Source organism: Diadema setosum, chromosome 11 (assembly GCF_964275005.1).
Source record: "Diadema setosum chromosome 11, eeDiaSeto1, whole genome shotgun sequence".
NCBI lineage: Eukaryota > Metazoa > Echinodermata > Echinoidea > Diadematoida > Diadematidae > Diadema > Diadema setosum.
Genome location: NC_092695.1, coordinates 9357683 through 9378377, shown reverse-complemented (window position 1 = coordinate 9378377; position 20695 = coordinate 9357683). Strand labels below are relative to the sequence as shown.

Below are 20695 nucleotides of genomic sequence, written 5' to 3'. Positions count from 1 at the left end.
TTATTTTTTCTAGTTCTAATCAAAAGTGATAGGGCTTTAAGTCTTTTTTCCCAAGCTACGTAATCCAACATTCTATAAAGTACAGTGTACTTGGCAGGTATTTTTACCGGTGTGGTGGAATATGTAAATGGACACCATGCCCCCATTCTCAAAGCTATCCCCACCATAAGTTTCCAATGTTCTCAGGTAAGAATCTGCAAGAATGCATGGATGGTGAACTTGCGATACTCAGGTGAGCGCGTGACCCCCGGGTCTCTTGTTGTGCTCTTTATCAGACACTGGTCCGAAACGCCCTTTATTTTGAAAAAAAAAAATGAAAACAGGCTTGTGAAACTTTGAATGTTGACCTTTACAGTTCGTTATGTGTTTTCTCTATTCTATTTCATTGTTATGTCGTGTTGTTTGGTGTCGCACGTACCTGTACCTTCCTTTCATTCAGAAGTTGTGTGCAAGGCTAGCTATGTCTGGAGCCTAAAGTATTTCATGACTGTGTATGTTTGCATGGCCTTGCTCCTTAAAAATTGTAATCTAGATCAATAGACTAGTCTACTCATATATTCAGAAAAATTGTCTTATTGTCCTGGACAGCCAGAAAACGTGCCCAATGCTTGCTAGACAAAGAAAACGCCTCAAGGATGCAAATAAGATTCCAGATATAGGAAGCATTTCATAGGAGCAGGGAGAAATGAATAGCAGTGATTTTTTAAGTGCTTGGGGGGGGGGGAGTAGGTTACCCATAGATTCTAAATTTGTTAAGTAAGCTGGGGATGGGTGTGTGGTGCCATCACCCTGCAAAGAATTTATTTTATGTACTTGCTAGCATTTCACTTAGAGTCTCATGAATGAAATTTGGTTTGCATAATATGCCAGATTTTGCTTTGTTGTGTGAAACTGATGAAAAGTTTTAGGACTGCTACGGGGAAAGAAGTTATGAAAAGGAAATTTACAGAAGAATTACAGAATACATCAGTTATAGTACTATTTCAGTGGCAGTAATCTTCCAAGATATGTAATGCCACTACATGCCCACATCTACACAAGCACATAAACACACTTTTTTTTTTTTCAGTGATTTGTATTCATTTCATGGAAGTCATACACATGATAATCAATATGTAATGGGTAACAAAAAACAAAAAACAAACACATACACTTCAAGACAAAATTTACATAATTTTGCAGTATTTACCTCAATGATCTCACTTAAACTGTGACAGTGATAATACACTGTATGTCCTAATAACACACACACACACACATATGCACATGCAGTTCACAAGCACACATACACCCACATACATTGTAAATCTTTAATGCACAAATGAAAGTTTGCAACAGTTGTACAACAGCAAGTAGGAACATCAGCAGTAGAAGTAGAAGTAGTGTCAGAAGTAGCAATTAGTTGTTGGCAAAAATAGTAGTTTGTAGTTGTAGATGTAAAGTAGAAGTAGTAGTAGTGGCAGTAGAAATAACAGCAACAGCAGCAGCAGCAGAATAAATGCAAACATGAAAATATTTGTGGAAATGCTGAAATGCAGTGTCATAGAACTAGTTACACTTGTGAAGCGTGTTGAGCATCAGGTAAGTGGAGAAACAGAAAGTTGTACAAAGTTCTCACAAACCCCTACAATTATGAATGAATAACATTTGCACAAAGTCAATTTTGCTATAAATGTATGGTTTTACACCAAATATGTATGGAAGTACTTCTGACTTCGACATGTTTAGGCGCTTGTATATATTACAGTGTTAAAATAATTCCACTTGCCTTTGTGAAATTTGGGAGCTATTGTCGGTGAAATTTGGGAGCTATTGTCGGTGAAAAGATTCAAAGACAGTAGAAACGAATGAAATGAGATATGAATTTCTGGAAAAAAGAATGTGTCTCATTGCATTGCAAACCCAGCAGTTGATCAGGTCAATAAAATAGCCCCCCCCCCCCCCCCCCCCCGAAAAAAAGAAGAAAATCCAGTTTGGCGAGTTCATGTGTCTGACAAGAAATTTGTCTACAGTTTGAGACACAGTAGCCTTCAATGACCTCTGATGAATGAGCATGGCATAGATTGTTTCAACACTGTAGTCTGTACACGAAGAAGAGAAAATTGGTTATTCTTGTTGTTGTTCCTGACTTAGAAATTGCATGTGAATGTGAATGACTCAAAGAAGTGTTTGTGCTCTGCACTGGGTGTTTCCCTTAACTTCTGTTACTGTATAGCGATTCCCTACATGCTCTTTCTCTTTCCTCATGTCCAAGAAATGTTTCTTCGTGTTAAACAGCATTTTCTTACATGCCAAAATTACACCAGTCATTCACTTGCCCTGCTGCCTCTGAATGAAAAGTCTACTGCAAGCTGCTTCAGTAGAAAAAAAGACATGCTGTTTGTTCTTTTTATGCCTCTGCCCGAAGGGTGCCAAAGGCATTTTTTTTTTTTTTTTTTTTCTGGGATGGATGTGTTTTGATCAGTTGCATGTGGCTGGCTTTTAAGAACAAACAAAAAGAAATTGAAAATAAAAAAAGGAATAACCCACCTAAGCAACATTTAACAGCATTTTTTTAACAGCTGCTTTATCATTGCATGTCCTTCATGAATTTTATTTCACTGTCAGACACGAGACCAGAAAACTTGTTGTTGTTTCTGTTTGTGTATGTATGACTTAACTTTTTCGAAGATTATATCATTATGCTCGGCCTCAGGTACAAGTTAAAGAAAAAAAAAGAAGAATGTCTGTGTGTCTTCACGAGCTTGAGACTCAAGGAGTCAGCATTCTCTAATTTTTCATATGTGATTGGGACTCCAATTAGTCCCTTTGAAGAGGCAGTTGGCGGCGTGAGTCTGTCTTCAGATCTTGTCTGGGAAATCTGTTGCCTGTTTTCGAAAACAGTGGGCTCCTCCTCCTCATTCATGTTTATATAAGAATAAATTCTTGTCGAAACCCCACAGGTCGTTAAGTCTGCCTCACGTGCAGGAAAAAAACCAAAACGAAACACTGAGCCCTATCTCCGTCTTGAGCTCGTGAAGACGTCACGGTGTTGTGTGACTGCGAGAATGGTGGTGTCATGTTTACGAGTTGGGAAGCACGCTCTGCTGGAGTAAGTCTTCCATACTGGCACCAGTCTATACTCCATATACCGGTCTGATCTTTTGTCATCAGCCTTCAAACACACTGTGGCTCATGTTCAACCCATTGGGCCCGAATTCACGAAGGTGGTACAATTGAAACCATGGTTTAAACTATGGACATAGTGTCGCATGGCTTGTTTCATTACGAAATCAGTCATTTCGTTGAAGAAATGACTAATTCATTGACGAAATATTCATTTCATTAATGAAATGATCATGTAGTCGACAAAATGTTATTTTGCTGGGCGAAATTATCATTTCATCAACAAATTGACTGATTTCATAACGAAATAGACCATGCGACACTTGGCGCTCCATACAAATTGTCCATGGTTTAAAGATTGTACCACCTTTGTGAATTCAGGCCATAATAAGTCAGGCCCATTCATTCCATCAAAATGATGGTGTGACTATAAAATGTCATTTCTATACAGCACACCCTTCCTCCTTGATAATGGCGAGATGCACTGCATTGAATTGTCTGTTTCTTGAATAGAATTGCTGAAATTGCATCAAGCTACAATACTTCACAGAGCTTCACAGCCTCTTTTGTGTGTGTCCCATTGAATTTTGAAAAAGAGAAAATGCAAAGTCGGTCATAAAAGCCTCCCCCCCCCCCCAAAAAAAAAAAAAAAAAAAAAATCTCTCATTGCAAACATAAACTTTAGGTCCAAAGGTAACAGTGGTCTAACTTTACCAGTTTGAATATGAGCTGCCCCTATGTCACTGACAGAAGCTGTATCAATTGCTGGTTTCACAATTCTACAAGTTGAAACAAAAGTAAAGGCAGTAGATTGTCCATTCCGTGACATTCTCACAGAGGTACCTTTAGTTTAATAAAATAGACAAAAGAAGAAAAAACTCAGATGGGAATACTGCACTTAAAATTGCAGATGAAGGAGTGACACAACTTGTTTTGTTATACAGTTTGCAGTATTTCAAATCTGAAAAAGTGGGAGAGCCTTACATCTCTTTAGAATGCCGATTCGAATGTGATTGGAAAGCCAAATAGACTTGAAGGGATTGTGCAGTTGTGATCAATCTACATTTCCAAATTTCTCAGAGTGGATCAGCTTGTAATTTTGTGGACAATTTGTGCTCAAAAAGAATAGCACAGCAAATTTCTAAAAGTTTTATGAAAAGTTTGTCATTCTCTCAGAATTGAAAATAGTAATTTTCTTTTATACTGTTTTATAAGTGTCACAGCTAGCAAATTCACAACTGTCCAACTTCCTAGAGGGCATTTCCAAGGAAAAAATAAGTGGCATTCTTTAGGATTATCATAAAAATCTGCTTACTCTCTCTGGCCACTTTGAGATCAAGTGCCACCTTTAGAGAAATATTCCACAGAGACTTTTGTGCAATTAGCAAATGTGGTAAATTTCCTTCGATTTTGGAGAATTCAGTCTTCATGTCATATTCTTAAATGCTCTAAAGTCATGTGTACAGTGACATGTACTGCAGCATATTCTTGGAGAATTGATTCACATTCTCAACTCCCTTTGATTTCAACTTTACAAAATAAAGCAGGCCAGAGGGAAAGTAAGCAGTTGCTGTTTGTAAAAGGCTCTCAAAACACGCATATTTCACGGCATATCTGCTGGTGTACTGTTTCTGAAATTTGAAGTCAAAAGTGTTCCTGTGTATAAAGCGTGAAGTTTTTTCCTTCAATGATTTTGGTCCATGGAATCTGGTTTTTTAAAAGTGAAGGGTTTGGAAAGTTATTCAAGAGTGAAATTGTGAGAAAGAATGGAGGAGGTACCATTGAACTTATTCAGTATTCCAAACTTTTTATAAAGTGTATTGTATTACTGAAATATGGAAGGCCAAGCATTGAATCACATACACACGAGCTGTTCACACAGAAATTGTTAGATTGAAACATCTAAATTGGCATCAAGTACTTCAGTTTCTGTTTCTTCTGCCTATCTGTCTCTCTTTGATATGTGTGAACGTAAATCAAAAATATCACAAATGATGACCTGCCATATGATGTGTTGATGTAGTTTTTGACTGGGGTTGCAAGTCATTCATCATCTGAATATTGCCAAAAAGTGATTCTTCCTCAAAACAAAACTGGATTTGCTCCCCACAAAAGTGTCAGATGAGAATGATATTGAAAATGTGATTGGAACCAACTTGTGTGCTTGTGTGAACGGCCCCATCGTTATGTGCAGGCTTTACATAATTGTAATCGATAAGGAACATAAACCAGTGGTTTGGCATTCATACCAGTCTTCCCTAGAGTCGGGCACAGAGATGGAACTATGATCATCTGTCATGGCAACAAGCAGAAATTGCGGAAGCTGATTGGCCGTTGGTATGGCAAGTTTTAATGTGACGTTTTGTAAAATTTGTAAGAACAGAGCCCTGCTTCCATCAGTCATGGCATCCTGAGATCTGGCTTTTGTAGAATAGTAATAATAATGTCAAGTAATAATGCTGATAAAGCAAGATACCGCTTGAAGTCGCTGTGGATCGAAGTGCCTTGATTGATTGAATTACAGGGACTTTTCGATTGAACTAAACAAGCTTAAGATGAGTTTCAAACATTTCAAACAGTAGAGGCATTGCAGTATACTTGGCGTAGCTTGTTGTAAAGGTGTATGTTACCTACAAAAAAAGTATTTTACAAAAACGGTCCATAACTGTGCCTCTTGTAGGGAATGATAGAACATGCCTGCACATTTATGAATTTATTTATGTGTCACTCGAGGGGAAAAATTCAACAGTTTATACCAGCTACAAACCTCTCTCCCCCCCCCCTTATTTTTTTTTTTATTTTTTTTTTTTAATCTGCCCAAAGTTTTGCCTGTGGAAGATGTGTGGGGAAGGATGCAGTAGTCTGTGAAATGTGTTTCTTAACGATCCTTCATGATTTCCATGGTAACGCTGACATCTATGTAAATGAGCCATCTCTCTCCTCCATTCTAATCTTGTTTCTTTGTATCCAGCCGTCGGTCGCTTGGGGAAGTCGCGTTGACTTTCGATTTCTCTCAAGCGCAGACTTCCCGCAGGCTTTTCATTGCTTTACCCGAGAGGGTCCCACCTTAGCAAATTTGTCGTAAGTCCACAACAAAGTATTGAACAGTATGTCAATGTCTTGTGATGATGTAATGATGCACACAATAAGTAATATCGCTATCTTGAGTGTATGTGTTAATATAAACTGTGTTATGGAAAAGATTTGTTTTTAAAGATGTAATAATGTAAATGCATTGTGTTTGAGAATATGAGGTACAATGTGTATGAAGTAGTATTTTACATATGTTGTATACATATGTAAGTCATCGTGCGTACCGGAAATATGAATGTAAGAGAAGATTTGAATACTGGTATTATGCTTGGTTGTATGTAATCAGAAAAGGGATGCATCGATTCTATTTGGATGTACATACTCAGCATGTTTATCTGCCACTTGCGGCAGACATTCATGTGCATACATGTACTCATAATGACATATTCACATTTCTGCAGTATAATACATGTATCACGTTTTGTGCTGTCTGTGAATGCTGTAGACTGATTAGTACATGTGTCTGGTTTGTTATGTACCAAAGGTGTGGCAGAGTCAATTAAACTGTGTTACACCTCATGTATATTCTTCCGAACTAATGTGAATGTTTAATGCCATTTTGTACTGTACAATCTGTCCAGTTTTCTTCATATGGGACTACAGTATATATATCGAAAACAGGACCTAGATTGTCTCGGGTTTTTACACTCTGTGTGATGAAAAACTTCGAGAGTCTGAACAGAAAAGAAAATGCAAACTCCTTGTCACATTCAAATTTTGAATGTGGATGGTACAGTCCGTCATGTGATGTGCTATACTTCCATGACTTGGGTAGACGGGCATGAAGGAGCTATGGTCACTGACGAAAAGAAGAAGAAGAAGAAGTAGAAAACAACAACATGGAAGACATACCACATGACCATAATTCTCATGTCACATGATCTGTCGTTCGTGTGTATTTGTTTGCCTGCCTGCCTGTGTGTTTGTTTGTTTGTTTGTGTTTGTGTTTGTGTGTGTGTAAGTAAATGGTGACTCAGTGGGCCTGCCCAGGTGATCGCACACTATGGATAATTAATTGGAATTAGCTCAAGCTACGTAGATACAGTACTAAGCACTTTACCTTCATCAGAACATCGCCATGGTTACGGGTGCACTCAAAAGTCATTGTATTCTCTGCCTGCTATTTTTGACGGGACTTGGTGATTTTCATCTCATGTTTGATGGCATTTTACTCTTCAGGGACGTCTCAACTTTGCTCCATCACTACGTAATACTGTAAAAGTGGATATTTTCGCGCGACTAATTTTTCGCGCTAGGCCGGGTCAGAAGAGTTTCGCGTGTTTTCAATTCCGCGGAATCAAGACCTCACGCACAGAAACGTATGACAAGCAAAAATATTCGCATGTTTTTATTTTCGCGCTAGTTTCTGGTTGCGCGAAATGCGCGAAAATTTCAACACCGCGAAAATTTCCACTTTTACAGTAGGAGGGTGCATCTCGTACAGATTATGGCTGTAAAATGAAAAATTTTTGTCCATTTTACTTGACACGCACAAAAAAAGCACAACAGAGGCAGGTTGCTAGCTATACGTGTGATATAATAAACATTTATCTGTGATTCATTGGAATAGAAATCACACAAAACTCATCCCACCCAGCTCAGTACAAGGAATTTTATGAAAATTTCAACTTTTGCAGTATACAACAAAATAGCCAGAACTCGACAGAAGTGGTAGGACTCATGTGCACTCATCTTTGATGCACATCCAATACTAGTGGAACACATTGACTGGATTGAGAACAAAAAAAAAAAGTGGCACTGGGTTCTATGTGTAGGAGCAGTGTACAGTTTCATGCAGATTATCATGCCAAAATCAGTGGACAATACAGCCAGAGTATTTTAGAGAAAGATGCAGCTGACTCCCTATTGAACAAAGGCTTGGTCATGATGTTCATTTCTTCTTTTTTTTTTCTCTCTCTCTCTCTCTCTCTCTCTCTCTCTCTTTCTCTAATGTTTTGAGACACATCTTCAGCATCTGCATTGCCATTGAGTACTTACTGCATGTTGTATTTTTTAGTCTTTTTGGAGTTGATTAAAAATATAATCTATGACTTGATTTTTCATTGTAAATGAGTGAATTTTTGGAGACATATGTAGGCCTACACTTCTTTCACTGTCTTAATTATTACATCATGTCAAAGCTGAAAGTTTAAAATGTTGTTCCACACCAAAAATGTTTGTAGATGCAGTGCAAGGGTCATAGTGAAGGATGTTTGACATCTTTTTCTAATTGGACTCATTTACTCATTTTCATTTACACGTATGTTTGCAGAATTTTAGATTTAGGTGGTGTTGCTCACAGAAGTGTTGTGTTACACTTGTGTTGTTTAGGGCCACATTCTTTTTGAATATTAAAGGACAAGTTCACCTTCATACACATGTGGGTTGAGTGAAGGCAAACCTAAGTTGATAGAAGGAAGGAAAAAGAGATTTCAAGTGTCCACTTTGTGATTGGTGAAATTTTTGGTCCCCTGTTCTCGAGAATCCATTGTGTGTGGTATGTCTTGTGCATCAAGGAGGTACAATCATAACGGCATCTATTGACATTTAATCTCTGGGGTTTTGATCTGCAGGAATTTCATTTGAGTAATCTAAGGGAGCAATAATACAACTGCAAGATAAGCTCATTTACTTCTCTATTTGTTTGCGTATCAGCGGGAGGAATTGCATTTGGTGCATTTGGTGCTCTCATGCATGCAGTCTCACTGAAGCATCTTTCTTTCTTTCTTTCTTTCTTTCTTTCTTTCTTTCTTTTTTTTTCTTTCTTTCTCTTTTTTTAGCTCACCTGAGCCAAAGGCTCAAGTGAGCTATTGCGATCGCCCTTCATCCGGCATGCGCCGTGCATCGTCCGTCGTCCGTCGTGTGTAAACTTTTTACATTTTCATCTTCTTCTTGAAAACCCCAAGACCGATTTTCATCAAACTTGGCAGGTAGCATTGGGGTTGGAAAAGTCCAAATGGGGGCCTGAATTGTACATTTTCATCTTCTGAAAACCTCATGTCAATGGATTTTCGTCAAACTTGGCAGGTAGCATCCCTAGGGGGTCAGGATCTCAATTTATCAAAATGGGCACCATGCCCCACCCAGAGTGCCCCAGGGGGCCCCAATCCCCCCAAATTAAGGAATCTTAAAAAATTTGGGCCCTTAGTGTACATTTTCATCTTCAACTTGAGAATGCCTGGTCAAATTTTTGTAGAGCTGTGAATAATTTAGATTAGTGACTGTGTGAAAGGTGAACTTTCGATACTCAGGTGAGCGCTAGACCCTGTGGGTCTCTTGTTTTATTTGTTGATCAATTATCTTGGACAAGGAATTCAGGAGTTTAATCTTCTTTAGATGTGAAGTATGTGTGTGTTCATAACCAGGGTCTACATTTAATAGTGATGTTAACAACAAAAAGTGAATTGTGATTTTAGCATTGATTATGATGGGGGGGGGGGGTATTGATGCAGTTAGGTGATCAACAGTAAAAATGTGCACATAATCAAATGATAACTGATAGTTAGATCATACCCAAATATTTTGTGGTCATTCAAGCATCCATACATTTCGGTCCGTGTTCAAGAATTGAACTCTCTCTCTCAATGCGGGATAATCTCTCTGCTATCCTCCTATTCAAGTGGCCAATATGAAGACTGTGACCTATCCTGAAACTAATGGGGAAATTAAAGGGACATTCCAGACGATTTTCATAATTTCACATCATGTAGTACATAAATCGACAACTCCATGTATAGATCTCTGGAATTTATCATGGTTCTTGAGCAGAAAAACAATACTTTGAAAAACCTTAAACAAATTACACTGAACAAGGATGATGACATAGAAGGTTCACATATTTCAGAAATGTAGCAGTGTAATTCCATTACAATACTGTTTGCTTGCGAGTTCACCTGTGTATAATCTATGCATGCCTTCTTCTTTTGTTCTGCTTCCTGGAGCCCCAACTCATGCATTCTTATGGTGACTCTGCCATGTCATCATCCTTGTTCATTGCAATTTGTTCTAAATTTTGAAAATATTCTTATTCTTCATCCCAATTATCACAAATTCTGAAACTCTGTCCTCAGTTTAACTAATTTATAGTTGTTCAAATGTAAAAATTTAAAAATCATCCGGAGGTCTCCTTTAAGGTGTGCATCAATCTGGCAGTTTTGTGTACAGAAGAATAATGCTCGGCTCATGATAATGAATTCTCCAGTCGATGTTGGTTATAGTCTGTGGTGATAAAAACTGTGGTAATTGGATTCTTGCCACTTACCTCACCACTGAGGCATGAGGCTATTTGAAATGCTCGAACCCCCCTGTCACACAGCTGAAAACAGAATGATAGTCATGCTCACCCAAGTGTTTCCCCTTCCATCTGGAGAAAGAAGGGTGCTATTGTATATCCTGCAGCATTTTGTATGGTGGCCCTGAAGTGCGCTCGACAACAGGTCATGAGCGCCGTGAATTTTGCGACCAGGGGTCACGAAATTCGTGATTTGGGACGCCAAGTTCATGACTCGGGACGCGAATTTCATGACCCGGGACACGAATGTGGTGACTGGGGACGCAAAATTCGCTTCCTGTGGTCGTGACCACAGGATGCGAATTTTGTGTCCCCAGTTGCCAAATTTGTGTCCCCGGTCGCCAAGTTTGTGTCCCCAGTCACGAAATTCGCGTCCCGGGTCACGAACTTGGCGTCCCAAATCGTGAATTTCGCGACCTGGTCGCAAAACTCACGGCGCACATGACCTGTCATCGAGTGTACTTCAAGGCCACCATAATTTTGAAACCCTAATGCCCAGTAAACTTACCTTTCAATCTTAAATTGGCAACAGCAACAAAGATTGCACTTCCTGTTTTTTTTCTCTCTAATTGACATTAAAAATATATCCTTTCTGATTTTCGGTCTGGTAAATTAATCTCAACAAGTGCCATGTAATATTCCTTGAATATGATACAGGCAGTTAAATTTAGAGGTGACAATTTAACAATTTAGAAGATGATAATTTCTGTGGAAAACTCTTCTTGAACTGATGGATTAAAGAAATTGTGTAGTTTTGGTTGAATCCTAACTTCAGGTTTCTCACATCTTTTGGTGAGATTATGAGAGATCTCTAATGAAATTTGAAAGAGCATGTAACTACAAGAGGAATTCATTGTTTATTTGATGAAAATTGGTTTTGAAATGGCTGAGATATCCAAACCTGAGCAGTCCTAACGAAAGGTGGGACCCACCTTTCATTACAATTACTTTGTTTAAATCTGTTTTTGGATGTCTCGGCCATTTCAAAACCAAGATTCATCTAATAAACTTTGACTTCCTCTTAGAATGGTATGCTCTGTGCTATTTCATATGTGGTTTCTTAGTATCTTGCAGAAAGTCAAAAGCCCAATCCTCATCTCCACTGAATATTAAACCATTCCTCTAAATCTTCGCAGCCTTCCTTCTACACCATGTGGAAGTCTAATCTTCGACAATTTCACCAGCATATTGTGCTTCTCGTTTCACTGGGCCAAATTTTGTTATCCAAAAGTCACTGGGCCCGTATATCCCAATACAATGGTTTTCAAAAATCTGTTATTGAAACGAGCTGTGAAAACTGGCAATTCTTGTGTGTAGACACAAAAGTATCACCTTCACGAGTTCAAAATCTGTCCATCTCACTTTTTGTTTTCTTTACCTTTTTTTTCAAACTTTGGTTATATTGTGTTTCACGCAGTGTGTAAATGTGTTTTTTTTTTTGTTTGTTTGTTTGTTTGTTTGTTTTTTTTTTTTTGTTTTTTTTTTTTTTTTATAGTCCCATGATTCAACTGGCTGGATTAATGCAGTGCATTGTTTGGAGCCTATTGCATCCAGTACCCTCAGTGTCATCTACACTTTATTATGATCAGCTTCATTCCCGCAGGGTAGAGGCTCTTACAATCTGTAAATTCAAGGAGTTGGATCAATATTTGCACAATTGTCCCCTGTAATTCACCATGTGTGATAGATTTATGATTCTAAAGATCACAGTATGAATGTCAAAATGTTTTAAAGATGTATAAGAAGATGTCAATAAATCATTAAAACAAAAAGTAGGAATATAAAAGAAGAAGAGGAGGCTGTTTTTAAAAGCATTAAAGAAAAGTGACAGACAGATACTAATAAAACTTGAAAACAGAGACTAAGTGCATATGGGAGGATGGGGTTGAATGATGTGAATCGCAGCTTACTGGGTAGGGAATTTACCTTAGCGTTAGAGGAAACTCTTTTTTTTTAAAACTTGGAATAACATTTACCTCGATAGTGTCAGAGGAAACTGTTTTTAACATGAGATAACGTCATCTTGGAGCCCAGTCAGGCAAGTTCTACAATTTTTTTTTTTGAATTCAGCCTCCAAAATGTTAAACTGTGTCTTTATTCATAGGAAAATTTGTCACATGGCACTTCGATAAATGCATATTCCAAGGGTTATTATTTATCAGCTGACACTGAAACAAATCCAAACTTTAATGGATGTGAGACATAATGTCAACATTGCAGTCCAAACCCTGTAAATCATCAGATGAAATAAAACTGTCAGAAATGATACAACCTCCGATTCACCTCAACACTCTTTAGAACTTTGTTGTCTGATACCACCATGACCAACGCTTAATAATGCCACGAGCTTTTGACAAGAGAGTCATGCTGGTGGTATTCAACAAGCAAAATGATGAAATTTTGAGGTTTTTTGGGGGGCCCTTTGCCACGGTATAGAACACCAATGTGGAGAATATTCTTTGCTTAATGCTCATTTTTTTTTCCCCCTGGTGGCCTGATTGGCCCGCTGAAATCTTTATATCTGAATTGTTGGCATCCTGAGAAGTGTAGAGGAAACATACCAATCCATTTTAGGGATTATTAGCCTATTTAACTTTTTTTTTTAATGAAAATTATGCCAAGCTACAGCACCAAAACACAGAAACATATTTTTCTGGGCCTACGTGGTTGGAGACATTATGTTCCATTCATAAAAATTCATACCGGGAGATGTATTTTCAAAAATGAAATGGTAAATCTAACATTTTAGATGTTGTCACTCCTCGAACCTTTTTGCAAATGTTAGATGTAACACAATGTTGGTTTCACAATTATGCTAAAAAATTGAATGGCACATTCAACATTTTTTATATATAAAATTTAATATATACAGTACCGAAGAATTGGGGAGCAACAGCATTTAAAATGTTCAGTTTACCATTTCATTTTTAGAGTGTTCAAGGGGAGCCGTAGTCACCCTGGAAGAACTTTTCAAAAGTTGAAGTTCTTGAGGTTTTTCCAGTGTGACCACAGACTTTGCGAAAACTTCTCATGAAGCTTCCACTAAAACTAGGGAAATTTCCTGAACCCTTCAAAATCTTCTAGAAATATGTGCAGTCTGTATGCATTTCAAGTTTGTCATGTGATCAGTCCACTTGTGGTGCCTCCAAAGCTGTGAGACAGCACACACTTTCTTCTGTTGTGCATGTACACCAGTGACCCAATCTTTGAGAACGGAAAGTTCAAGAAGTTTGGCCACCATAATGAACGGATAAGCAAACTTCACAAAGTGTTCTTGAAGTTAAACTTTGCATAGTTTTGCTAGTGTGACTGCAGCTTTCTTTCAGACAGCAGAAACCCTTACCTGGGACATCATGCATTCTAGTTAGTCTCAACATCCTGTGCATCAGCAGAATTCTTGTATAGCATTTCACCTCCAAATATTGCAACATTTGCCTGATTGCAATGATTGATAGCCATGTAGAATCAACAAACGGCTAGGGTTGTTGTTGGAATATTTCACCTCAGAGCGATGGTTTGAGGGACTGTACAAGTACTGGTTGAGGTGGGGATTCATGTTTTGAATATTCCTAAGTGAGATAATGAGCAACCTCAAATGAAATGTGAAAGAGCATGTAATATTAAGAAGTATTCAACGTTTATTTGATGAAAATTGGTTTTCTAATGGCTGATATATTAAAAAAAAGTAATAATAATAAAAGGCGACAGGCCACGCCTTTTATTAGGATCTTTTTGTTTCACCTTGTTTTTGGATATCTCAGCCATTTCAAAACCGTTTTTCATCAAATAAACTTTTGATACCCCTTAGAATTGCATGCTCTTTGACATCTCATAGTTCGGTTTCTGAATATCTCGCAAAACGTTAAAAGCTAAATCCTCACCTCAACCAGAACTGTACACACCCTTTAACAGATAAGGGATGATGCGAGTGTGTACACTTGAGGGCACAGTAGCAGCCTCCATTAGCTGGATCATGCTATCATTTGTCTAGTTCTGGAGATACAACTAAATAGAGATAACATTAGTAAATAATACTGAATGCCCTGAAGACCCATGGCCTACCCAGTTTGATTGCAGTTCAAATATTGACATACTAAACTCAAAGCGAGGATTGATCTTGCAAAGATGGAGCGTTGATAGAGACTATTTGGTGTCTGTTTGTGCGAGAACTGCCAGAAGTGCTCAATCATCAACAAAATCAGCAATTAACATGGTCTGTTGCCAAAATGGTACGTCTGTCATAATTCACACTTACACATACTATGCACACATGACACTCCAAAGTCACATCTTAACATGACCTTTCAAACTAGGGTTATTGCATCAGTGGACACACCCCCTTCGTGAAAACCTACCCTGAGAAGGTTTTTGGTGTGAGTCTGTTAAAACGGTACCTCTTGCTCTCTCCTGCATTATTGTTGCTCAAGGTGAAGAATTTTGTCCTCCGGATGTTGTTGCCACATTGTTGCTGAAAGGTCTGTTAAAACAGGGCTGAGGCAGGACTAACAAGTGAAATAGACTTTTTTTTTTTCAGAGCGTTTTCCCTGTCTGTAAAATGAAAGCACTTAAAACATGAAATTGCAGGTTGAAATGGTATACTGTAAAAGTGGAAATTTCCTTGGTGTGGAAATTTTTCACTTTTCCGACAACCAGAAACTAGTGCAAATATTTTTTGCTTACCATGTTTTCCTGTAATGAATATCTTGATACTGTGGAATGAAAAACATGCAAAACTCCTCTCACCTGGCCTAGTGCCTCCCCCCCCCCCACCCCCAAAAAAATTACTCGCAGGAAAGTATCTACTTTACAGCAATTTGACCACTAAACTCTGACACACAGAACTTCCCTCCTGAAATAAAAGATTACTATTAAGCTTGTTGTTTTATTGCCATGGAAATTATATCCATGCCATAGATATATTAGGGCATAGTTTTAAAGCAAACACAGATAAACAAAAGTCTTCCTTAACCTAGCTCCCCTTGAAAGTCAAGGAGGTCACTGTTCGAAACACCGGTTGGTTGACTGTTCCCGTGTTCAGCATTACAGGAATGGGCAGGAGAGATCATATCTTTCTTAAGACCACGCGGCGACCCTCCACACTTTCATCTTGCTGTCCCTGACCAGCAGGGGCAATGAGTGGGCGAGCCTTTCCATACTTGACATCAGAGTTTGCGCATACACACATTTGATCAATTACAGCTTGGAGCTATCAATTACAAGCTCTTGGTCACTCTTCCCTCCATATTTTGTCCTGGACCTGACATGCTTTGTGGAGACATCGAGGAAAGTCCTGATGAGTGTCGGCATGATAGTTTAGGAGGGGAAAGTCCCACGCTTCAGGACTTTCCAGGACGTAGTGTGGACGCGGGGTGTAAGTTGCACATGACATTCCATATAACAGCTGTGTCACAAACTGTCAATCAAACATGCATTCCTCAATAAATGTGTGAGCCAAGAACGTACATGTGTACATTGAGCAAGCACACACTTAAAACATTGGTCCAAAGATCAACACTTTTTCATCATGGAAGTAACTACAAGGGCAAGTCATGCTCTGCCTCATGGAGAAATCAGAATGAGATTATGAATACACATTTAAAAGTAAGCAAAGTTATTTGGTGTGCAAAAAGTTATTTGGTGTGCAAAGAGCAGGACATGCAAAAAGCAAAGCAAAAATGAGAAGTGCTACTAGATTTGCAGAAATGTGCACTTGCCAATTAATATGGCAGATTGAACATTCAGGTGTTAAACTTGGTAAACAAAATGTCTTTAAATTTCAACTTTTTATGATTGAGTTTTTGATATTCTGTGTTTGGTTTTATTTTCCAATTCTGGGGCATTAATAAGGAAATTTCCAAAGAAAAACTACAGGGCCATGCCACCATGGTCAAGCAGGTGTACATGGCTTCATCAAAATAAGATTGCATTCTAAGCAGCACACGTTAAGTAGAAATGTGTGTTTATGTCTCATACTGAAGGCAACTTGTATGTATACAGTGTCAAAGGCATGTTGAGATTTTGCTGAGAGGGTTAGTCAACTTGGACTCAAGATGGCTAGCCAACTCGGTCCTGAGAGGATCAGCTAACTCTGGTTAGTCAACCCAGTCCAAAGAAGGTTAGTTAACTTGGTCCCAAGAGGATTAGTCATGCTTATCCGGAAAGCCTAGTCGGTTTGGTCCCAGGACGGTTACTCAACCCAGTCCCAAAGGGACTAGTCATCAGTCCCAAGAGGGTTAGTCAACCCAGTCCCTTGAAGGTTAGTCAACATGGTCCTGCAAGTGGTTGTCAACCTTGTCACATGAGGGTTAGTCCTAGTCATGCAAAGGTTTGTCAACCGGGTCCCGCAAGGGTCAGTCAGCCCAGTCATGCGAGGGTTAGTCAACCCAATCAGGCAAAGGTTTTTCAACCTGGTCCTACAAGGGTCAGTCAAACCTGTCTCTAGAGGGTTCAACCTGGTCATGCGAAGCTTTGTCAACCTGGTCAACCCAGTCATGCGAGGGTTAGTCAACCCAATCATGCACGGGGGGGGGGGGGGGGGGGGGGGTCAGTCAACCCGGTCATGCAAAGGTTAGTCAACCTGATCATGCGAGGGTTAGTCAACCCGATCACATGAAGGTTTGTCAACCTGGTACCTTCAAGGGTCAGTCTACACCATCCCAAGATGGTTAGTCAACCAGGTCAAGTGAGGGTTTGTCAATCTGGTCCAGCAAGGGTCCAATCTTTTCTGGAGTATAAAGCATCAATAGCAAAGTTTCACTAGAAAAAAAAAAAAAAATCCAACATCAAGTCATCACAGAAACAACAAAACAATACCTGATTTTGGTACAAATTGTATTTGTGTTCCAGACCTACCACGCATGTTAATCAGGCATGACGGTCATGCCTCGGGGGTTTCTCTCACACTCACGCACGGGACAGTCATTCTTATGACTCACAAACAAAAAGTCACATTTTTTTGACATACTTGGTGAGAATAAGCCCAAATATTATTTCTTGTATGCACCAGATTGCATAATTAGAAGCTTTAAAATTTCAAAGCTCCTTTATGAGGGGGCACTCCACTTCCACACCCTCTTCCTAACCATGAAAGGATGCATAAAAAGGGCGAAATATGTAGGAATGTCAAATGTCATGGACATCTGAAAGAAGTTTCCATACATTTTGAAACTCTCTCACACACAATAGCTTGGCAGAGACATCTTGAAAAAAGATTTTTGTGTCATTAACTATTGATGAGCTCATCAGATTGAACATCACAAGAATTGTATTCTGTGATCATTTTGTTGCATGTACTGCTATTTTACAGATTCCATCAATTTTACTGTTGCCATTGAAAAATCCTGTACATTTTGATTTTCAATTGAACAGTACGTGTTTATCATTTGGTGAGGACCAGAAGTACTTTGCTCTCCAGACTCCGAGTGAAAAACTTTAAGAAATGTTTGAATGGAAAAGATCATTGCAGTGTTCATGAAGTGCATTGTCAACACATGCCCTATCCAATGCTGCTTGAAGTTGGATAATGTATGGTGCATTCAGATGGAGCCAAGAGCTATTTACAGTCACAGTGCTGTAGTATTAAAAGAATTTTTTTTCCCTCTCTGATAGCAACATTTCCTTTCTGCATGGCTAGGATGTTTTTGTTGTCCTTTGAATTGAATGAAGGTGTGGTGACAATGTGTACTTTTCTTTGATGTACTCTGGACACACCTGGGATGAATAGACCTGGTAGAAGATTGTACGGTTTAGATCTAATGTCAGCATTTTCAAATCAGCCTGGTGATAAAATAACAAGTTATGCAGACTGAATTTGGGGAATATTGTGTGTACCTCAGTGGTTCGTCTTCAGGCAGAGATGAAAGAAAGAAAGAAAGAAAGAGAGAGAGGGAGAGATAGAGTGAGAGAAATTCTAGAGGTGAAGAATGCAGTGAAGACAAGCAAGTGTTGTAGAATGGAGAGAGAAAGGGGAAAATGAGAGAGGGGAGAGATTAAAATGCCACAGAAAAACCAAGGAAGGCATGATGAGACACGATAGTCTTCTTCCAGACACCAGGACCATTATTACCATTTTGTCCCTCATTCTGTTAACTCTACATGGATTGTTATTCCAGCAGGCGTATATACCCACTTCCATGCACCATGACCACCCACATTATTCATTCTTCACCATTACCACAGCAGAATGTTGGTGAAGTGGAACTGTTTGAAGTGTTGATATCATGGATGAGCATTGAGTGCAGGATATGTGTGAATGCAGACAAAAGCCTCCTTTCAATCACTGTTCCTACCTTTTTTTTGGTCAGAATGAAAGGAATATTCTGTGAATATGAGAGTATCAGTGGCTTATTGAATGCAGAAAGTTGTCACCCAAATGCCACCCTCACCACCATACCTTTAAGAAACACTGTACATACACTTGCATACACCAAGCAGCATAATTATATAAGCAGTGCATCATAAGCTAAAGTCAGTGTTATGTGCACACAGAACTGCCAGTGTCCCCGTCCTTGTGGTATCTTAAAGGGAATGTCTCTCTTAATTTCATGTTGGCTTTGTCTGAAAATAGAAAAATCCAGCAGTTATGTGAAAATTTTGGAGAAAAGGCAGATATATTTTAAAAAGTTTTTAATTGTAATTAGAGAGTGAGACAAGTTGGCAACTCTTTGTGATCTTGGTGTTGATTAGCTCTTGAACATCAATTTGTCACACAAATTCACCAATTTTTATTTTTCTCCCGAGAAAAACATTTCTTCAGACCTGTTCCTGGCATATAGTTAGAATGACGCTTTTGTTCATCTCCCTCAGCGGGTATCTGTTCCTTCTGAAATATTTGAGAAAAATGAAAATTGGTGATTTTTTTTTTTTTTTTTTTGTATAAATCAAATGGAGAGCTGCTCAACAGCAATTTCATACAGAGTTGCCAGTTTGCCTTACTGTTCAAAATTTGACAATTTGCAATGCCTTTTTATTATGTGTCTGATTTTTCTCAACCATTCACTGATCTGCTTCTCTGAATTTTCTACTTTCATACAAATTGTACCAAGCAATACAATACTAAGTTGGACTTGCCCTTTAAATCACATTGCAGGCAATTAACACATCAAGTACTTTAGATATCAAGTTCCCAGTACACTCTATGCTTGAAAATCTATAGTTAAATACCTGTAGGTGACATAGAAGTGTTACATTTAAAATGTATCTGGAATATGAATTATTTTAATTTGGCTCAAAATGCTCGGACACCCAGTGCTGAATGTGGTACATGTGTCATTCTGTAGGATGTCAATTTCTTGTATTATGTGTGTATGTGCGTAGTCTGTTAAAGAAGAGTGAGCTATTTTAAGCAGCACCGATGTAATAGAGTTTAAGCTGGTACAGATGGATAAAGATGTAAAGGTTGATATGTGTTGCGTGCATCAAGATTTGGAATAAGATTCTGTTTTTCATTTCTTGATCTCGTTGACTTGCCTCATTTTTAATCTTCCCACACTCTTTAAGAATCGTATGTAATATGTAGTAGAGTCAGCTTTTTTCTTATGAAGTGTCTTTTTTGATGCCTTTTTCCTAACTGATGATTGGCTCGTTCTTTCTCCACTGCATGCCCAGGTGTGGCTATCTGCGGCCAATCAGGTGTTCCTCTCGTACGGGGCCGGCTGGGGCGGATTCCTGACCCTCTCGAGCTACAACAAGTTTAACAAGCACTGCATCAGGTGACCATATGAATAAAAGCCAACCACTTTAAAGGGACTGTACAGTAGTGGTTGAGGTGGGGATTCGTGTTTTGAACGTTCCTAAGTGAGATAATGAGAAACCTCTTATGAAATATGAAAGAGCATGTGATTTTAAGAAGGATTCAACGTTTATTTGATGAAAATTGGTTTTCAAATGGCTGAGATATCCCCAAAAGTGATAATAATAAAAGGCGACATGCCCCACCTTTATTAGGATCTCTTTGTTTCACCTTGTTTTTGGATATCTCACCCATTTCAAAACCGATTTTCATCAAATAAACTTTTGATGCCCCTCAGAATTGCATGCTCTTTGACATCTCATAGAGTGGTTTCTGAATATCTCGCAAAATGTTAAAAGCTAAATCCTCACCTCGACCAGAACTGTACACACCCTTTAACATTAAAATGACTCTTACAATGCCAGTGATAAGGAGGTTGAGGAGTTCCAACTGGCTGTGATTAGACAAACTGAAAT

At 38.7% G+C, this 20695-nt stretch overlaps 1 protein-coding gene across 1 annotated transcript in view; it reads left to right on the top strand.

Moving 5' to 3' along the window:
* Positions 1-20695, top strand: part of LOC140235064 (sodium- and chloride-dependent glycine transporter 1-like) — an 89933-nt gene that overhangs the window by 57393 nt on the left and 11845 nt on the right. Inside the window, exon 7 of the mRNA XM_072315101.1 lies at positions 20096-20199. Within this exon, the coding sequence (XP_072171202.1) occupies positions 20096-20199 (104 nt within the window). The remainder of the gene's footprint in view (positions 1-20095; positions 20200-20695) is intronic.